This window comes from Hyaena hyaena, unplaced genomic scaffold, assembly GCF_003009895.1.
Source record: "Hyaena hyaena isolate Hyena2069 unplaced genomic scaffold, ASM300989v1 scaffold_183, whole genome shotgun sequence".
Taxonomy (NCBI): Eukaryota; Metazoa; Chordata; class Mammalia; order Carnivora; family Hyaenidae; genus Hyaena; species Hyaena hyaena.
Window position 1 is genome coordinate 1156139 of NW_024080815.1, and position 6790 is coordinate 1162928.

The window sequence follows — 6790 nt, forward strand, 5'->3', positions numbered from 1 at the left end:
CATGGCAATGAGAAACAATGAAATCTGGCCATGTGTAGCAACATGGATGGACCTTGAGGGTGTTATGCTGAGCGAAATAAGTCAGGCAGAGAAGGACAAATATCATATGTGTGCACGTATAGGAGGACTAGGAGGAACTTGACGGAGGACCAAGGGGGAGAAGAAGGGGGGAAATGGTGGGGGAAAGGGAGAGAGGCAAACCATGAGAGACTCTTGAATGCTGGCAAAAACTGAGGACTGATGGATGTGGGGGGGAGGAGGGATGGGCATGGAGGAGGACACTTGTGGGGTTGAGCACTGGGTGTTATGTGGAAACTAATTTGACAATAAACTATTTGTAAAAAAAAAAAAAAAAAAGAATAAGACCAGGGTGGTTCAGGGACAAGAAAGGGAGATAGGACCATTTATTTTGTGCATTTTATACCCTATTATTTTAAACTACATGAATGTATTATCTATGAAAAAATGCACAACACATTAAAGTTTACGATGTGATATAAACGGTGTAGTTAAACCCCAGCCTGTTTGTGCTTATCCTGAGTTTGGCTGGAAATAAAGTCCCTGGTTAATCTACATCGCTTTCTGATTAAGGCACCAAAGAAGGAAATTAATTTTTTGCTTGAAAACTAAAGTTCCAAAATAAAAGTTAAAAAAGAAAAAAGCATAAAAAAATAAATAAAAACAAAGTTGCTCAAGAAAAGGGGCGGGAGAATCACAATTTAAAGGCATCAAACAAATATGAATAATAAAAAAATAAATCACATAAGTGTTTAAACGGTCTCTAAGGAAACATACCAAAACTCTGGCAGGGAGGAGAGCGGGCAGAGAATATATGTCACTTTTTAAAAAATATATTTCCATATTGTTGGATTCTTCCGATTCATTAATTAGTCTTATCATTTAAAGTTATAATCAGATTTAATATAAAAAGCCCAAGCTTCCATTGTTAACCACATATACAACTGTGTTTAAATAGTAATAAAAACCCTAAGTTTAAAAGAGGCACCATTTTTTGACGTGTAAAACAGCAATATGTTAGAAATAGGAGACTCAATACAGATGACTGTATGGTAGAAGAGATACTGCATACATTAGTGGTGATAAACTGTTACCTTTCTCTCGGTTTAATTGAAACTGACAACAGGCAGTTGTAAGAATTAACATAGAGACGTCCTATGTGTCCTTTACCCATACTGTTAAGAAATAACGTTAGTGTAAATTAAGAAAATAATATTTGCATCTTTAATCCAGTAGCCTCATTTCTTGGAACCTATCCTACACAAATAATTCAAAGGAAAGAAAAACCTACATACATAAAAAAAATGTTCATTCAATACCTTATATAAGATATAAATATATTCATAGGCATAATTTTTATATAAACAATTTTGGGGCACCAGTGGGGCTCAGTTGGTTAAGGGTCTGACTTGGGCTCAGGTCATGATCTCACGTTCATGAGCTTGAGTCCCCATCAGGCTCTGTGCTGACAGCTTAGAGCCTGGAGCCTGTTTCAGATTCTGTGCTTCCCTCTCTCTGCCCTTCTCCTGCTCTCACTCTGTCTCTCTCTGCCTCTCAAAAATAAATAAGCACTTTAAAAATAAAAAATAAAATAAAATAAATAGCTTTATTATTTTCTAGATAAAAAATAATTTATTTAATGAAGTAACATATCCACTCGATATAACATTCTACTGCCATTAAATCACATTTATGTAGACTACGTGGTGACTGTCACAATAGCTATGCTATATTGTTGATTTAAAAAATACAATATGGGGGCACGTGGGTGACTCAGTTGGTTAAGCATCTGACCTTGGTTTAGGCTGGGGTCATGATATCACAGTTCATGGGATCAGGCCTCACACTGGGGCTGAGCATAGAGTCTGCTTAAGATTCTCTCCCTCTGCCCCTCTCTCCGCTCATGTGCAGGTGCGCTCGCTCTCTCTCAAAATACATAAATAAACTTAAAAAATACCATTTTGGGGGTAAAAGGTAGTAAAAGTTGCCATACATGGATAATGAGTGGGAAAGCCGTGAGATTATGGTTGATTCTCTGTCTCTTTCAAAACTTTCTGTAACATCATTTCAAATTTAAGTTTTTCCTAATTTTTTGGTTTTCAAATTCAAGTTTTCCTACTTTTGTCAGAATTCAATTTGGGAAGCAAAAGACAGGGAAAGACGCCCGTTGTTAGTCCAACAAGAATGATTAACTGCCCAGCACGAACTGCAGACTTTTGTTAGGAAAGAGCCACTTACTTGCATCTTTGTCTGGAGAGGGAGGAAGGACGCTCTGCTCCAGGCAGGTGCTGCTGGAAGGCTGTGCCAGCTTCTCCAGGGGCTGGGCACTGTCCACGGGCTCCCCTTTGCCTCTGCGGATGCCAAAGAGGTCCTGGAGGTCCTTTCTTTGTTTGGATTCTTGGAGGAAATTCTCAAAAGATTTGTCTTTGAGTCGGAGGGAGGAGAAGAGCGAGATCTTTCTCTTTGGACCCCTAGAAGCATCTGGGAAGGTCTCTTGCAAACTCACTTTCTCAAGGAGTGTGGGGACATCTTCCATCTTGGGGCAGGATGGGGACATGAGTGCAGGAAGCATCTTGGACGGCCGGCTGGGCAAACTGTGGGTGCAGAAGGCAGGGTCAGGAAAGCTAAGGTGTGAAGGCTGGGCAGCCCTGGCGGGTGGGGAGCCCCAGGAGAAGAAGGCTGAGGTCCCGCGCGCCATGTCTCTCCCTGGGGACCGCTGGCTGCCGTCTTTATTGGAGCTGATTTTGCGAAGGCTGAAAGAGCGAGCGCAGGCGTGCGGCTGGCTGGTGGGCAAGGGCTTTGACTCTGGCTTGGCAGAATTGGGGAGGAGGGGTTCCAGGGACCTCCGGATGGCATTTGCTATGAGCCGAAGTGGGGACTTGGGTGGAGGGATGCTTTGCTCCCCTGGAGCCTGTTCAGCTGGGGTCCGCGTCTTCTCCTGAGCCTTTCCCCGGGCTGGAGAGGTCTCTCGCGCTGTCTGGGGGAGCAGCAAGGGGCTGACTGGTTTCAGCACATGGCCTCCTCGACCACTGTTAGGACCCTCCCGGGCAGGTAGTGCCCCAGCTTCCAGACTCACCCTCTCAGGGAGGGAGTCATTCCAGTCCAGCAGCTTTGTCTTCTGCTCCGGGGTGAGGACTAACTTCTTCAAGCTCGGCCTCTTCCCCTCTACCAGCTCTGACCCACCCTCCTCTCTCCTTCTGGGGCCAGTGTTCCTTTCTCCTGGGTCAGCTCTAGCCCTGGGAGGTAGCTTTTGGTCCGGCAAACACCTGGCCTTCGCTCCAGTGGCGTGTGGGCCTCTGTGGAAGCTTCTGGTGTCCCCAAGAAGGGCCTCTGTTTCCTGACACTCATCCGAAGCCATTTCTGCAGGGCTGGGTGGCTGGGGCCTCACCACGCGGTACTCCATCTGCTCCAGCACTTGGTCAGGAGGCAGATACAGGTGCATGTGCTTGGGCGTTCCCTGGGCTCTGGCGCGCCTCAGAAAGATTGGGGTAGAAGGGCTGAAGTGACCTCTTGAGACCTGCAAGGGCAAGTTGTAAGCTATCACCTACGGGGGACGGGCAAAATCAATGGATATTTGGGAATTCCCAGCATTTATTTATATGGGGAAGCATATCTCAGTCTACAGCCCCCTCCGTTCCTTGCTTCAGATCTCTGAATCCCAAAGGAAAAAAGAAATCTGTCTAGGATGATTGCCAAGGGGTGCTCTTTATTCTAAGTGGCTGCCATGGGACCTGGTGAGATCTGCCTGGAGCCCTGTATCAGCAGTGATCAAAGGCTTTGCTGGGTGCTGGATTAGGTGGGTAGGAAGCCAGCAAGGAAGGCGGAGGCACTGACGAGCTCCTGGGCCAGGCAGGTAGGGCTGGCCTGGCCCCTGTAGGTGGCCAGACCAGATGCCCCAAGGCAAGCTTCGCCATGGTCCCCACTAAGGGAACATTCTACCGCGCAGATAGGTGTGTTCCTCCAGTAATCAAGAGGCCAAGTCTTCTTCTTTGGAGACTATTAAGTGAAGGGGAGATAGCTATGCCTCTGGGCTAGAGCTGGGGCGGCAGAAAGATTTGGATTTGGGACTTTCCAGTGACCCTTCTAGACCTGACTCATGCTTTGCACCACTGAGAAAGTAGCCCTATGTAGTGAGCAGGAACTTGGCCCCTTGGCAGAGGAAGAACACAGGGATATTCTGCAAGTGGCTGTGTCCTGCTAAGAGCTCTGGTGCCTGAGGGCCAGGTTATGGAACAGGAGCTTAACAAGAGTGTGTGTCTTTTTCTGTCTTGTACGCTCTACTTCCCAGAGCCCGGACCAGTGTCTGGCAGGTGACAGAGGCTCTATAAACTCATACTGAAGGATAGAGCTTAAACCTCAGTATCTCAGTGATGTCACTTTCTGTTCAAGGGGGATGTGCTTCCAAGAGTCCCAGCTGCTATCAAAGGCAACATCAGTTCTGTGTCTGCCGTTCGTCAGCTGTGAGCTCCTCAACGTCCTCTGCCAGGCCCTCAAGGGCCGAGCATATGTCCCAGCATCTCTGCACGCCAGAGTCCTGCCCAGAGTCTATGCCCCACGGAGTCTGCTGAGTGAGCGGCTACGCCCTGGGGCTGGCTGAGAAGGAGCAGGACGGATGAGCTTTCATGAAAGGCACAAGTGAAGAAGGCCTGGGTAGGCATTTCTTGGCCATGGCTTTGCACCTGGGGGACCGAAGGCTGCTAAGAATCCGGAGTTAAATGCGGGAGTAGGTGGAGCACAGGCAGCTCACCTTCCTAACGCCTGTGCAGGGCCCCGAGGGGCATTTACCTGAGGTGGGGAGAAGCCATTCAGAGCATTCCCTGGGACACTGCCTGAAGACCAAGATGGCGGGGAAGATGAAGGAGAAGACCATGAGGAAGAAGAAAGAGGAGCAGTTTCCTCTGAAGGTGACATAGTTCTTTTGTTGCTCACTGGTGTCGAACCTATCAAGAAAAGAACATCCTCTCCATTACAGAGCCATTTTTACCTTATTTTATCATGAAAAGAGGAGGTTTTAAGAGAAGTTCCAGCTCGATCAATAGAGCCAGAGGGAGGAAGGTGTTGGAGAACGATTCAGAGACTCCAGTGCCCAGAGTGTGACCTCGGAGGAATGGGTGCAGGAGTGGCAGCCTCCTCGGGGGAAAGGAGGTCCTAGGATGACAGTCTAAGAAGCATTGCACTTCACACTCCCCAAGAATATTCCCAAGATGTCTCCAGGGTGATTTCTTGGAAATGGACAGTTTCTCCCAAAGCCATTGTGGTTGGGATCTGGGCTGCGTTAAGTCACTTAGTCAACAGATCATCTGAGGCCTCTTCCCACAAGATGGTGGGCCATTAGCTGTGGGCTCGGACAAGGCAGGCGGTCACTGCTAGTGAATCGGGCTCTTCCTTCTCACATGTGCACTGAGGGGCTTTCAGACAAGATGGCTAGTTTGAGATTTTAAGAAAACACTGGGGAGGGAGGTTATAATGAGTATCAAATCATTTGAAGCATATGGAGTGGGGTTCATGCTAAGCTCCTGTCAGTCAGGGAACAAACGCGATGCAGTGTATGTGCCCAGGTCAACATGAAAAAGGAGCGTGGCTGGACCCTGAGGATCAATGAGTCAATCAGTCTGGTAACAGCGGAATTGTGATAGTCGTAGCCTGTAGGAGCAATCTCTCCTTCTCCTGAGGGCATACACGAGTGTGCGTGGGCACACACATGCCCTCTAATAACCTTAAATCTGCAATTTGAAGGGCTTTGCTTCCACACGGGACCATTTCAATAATATGTCCTGAGAGGGATTCCAGAAAATGCCATGCTTCTTTTCAGATTTGTCCACTCTGGCTGACCCATCAGCCCACCCGGCTCTCCTGTGAAGCCTCCTAGCAGATAGAGTCTATCCCTCAGAGACCTCCCAGGACCAATGTCTCTCTACCCACTGCCGTAAGACTCCTTGCTTCCGGCTGCTCAGCTGACCCATTCTGATTTCCCTCCAAGGTGTCCAGCCTTCAGGTCATAGTTCACTTACTAACTCAATTCAACCCCCTGGCCTCAGTTTCCCCAAAGCATTGGGTGAGATGCTCCTGCTCTGGAGCCCACACAGGCCAGGCCAAACCCACCCCCCATGCCCAGAAGAGTTCCTTCCAGACCCATCTGCACAGGGCAACCACATAGGGGACCCTTCAGGATTCTGTCCTGCTTTCCTTCTACACAAATGTGTGTCAGAGCATGTGTGTATCCCTGTCCTGGGCTCTGAGAACACAGCCACCACACACACGTGTTCAGCAGGCAAAGCGAAGGCCTCCAGAATGCTTCTGAGGGAGAGGAGAACTCAGGGGAACAGATCCAAGGGCGGCAGGAAGGAGCTGCTGGGAGAAGGCCCCGGGCTGCCGGGAGCCAGTGCAGGGGCGGCAGCCCGCCAGCTTGTCAGCCCAATCCCTAGGCCCCGGTGTGGCCCACGATGAGATGGTTCGAGCCTAAAAAGGCAAACGCCGTGAGTCAGTTGTTCCCTTGCTTCCTGTCCTCCGCTTGCCAAATTCCTTCTCCTCCTCTCCCTTGCCCCCTCTTTCTCTTCCCTCGGCTACCTCCTGAATCAGACTCCGGAGCTGGTCTCAAAGTCCCTGGTCTCAAAGTCCCCTCAGCTCAACAGACTGCCTCTTTGTTCCCTTGAGGAGCTCTCTGGAACTTTCTGACACAGTGCCAGGGACACCTTGGGAACCAAACTTGACAAGAAAGCCTTGGGGTTGACAAGGTCATGACCTGGAGGCCACTCCCTCTCTCCTTTCTTTA

General features: G+C 48.9%; 1 protein-coding gene across 1 annotated transcript in view; it reads right to left on the minus strand.

The window, feature by feature from the left end:
- MICALCL (MICAL C-terminal like) overlaps positions 1–4929 on the minus strand; it is a 56702-nt gene extending 51773 nt beyond the window's left edge. Inside the window, exons 1-4 of the mRNA XM_039240907.1 lie at positions 4804–4929; positions 3853–4014; positions 2714–3562; positions 2257–2656 (exon numbers count right to left, since the gene is read on the minus strand). Coding sequence (XP_039096838.1) covers positions 2257–2656; positions 2714–3562; positions 3853–4014; positions 4804–4929 — 1537 coding nt within the window. The remainder of the gene's footprint in view (positions 1–2256; positions 2657–2713; positions 3563–3852; positions 4015–4803) is intronic.
- Positions 4930–6790: the final 1861 nt, after the last annotated feature.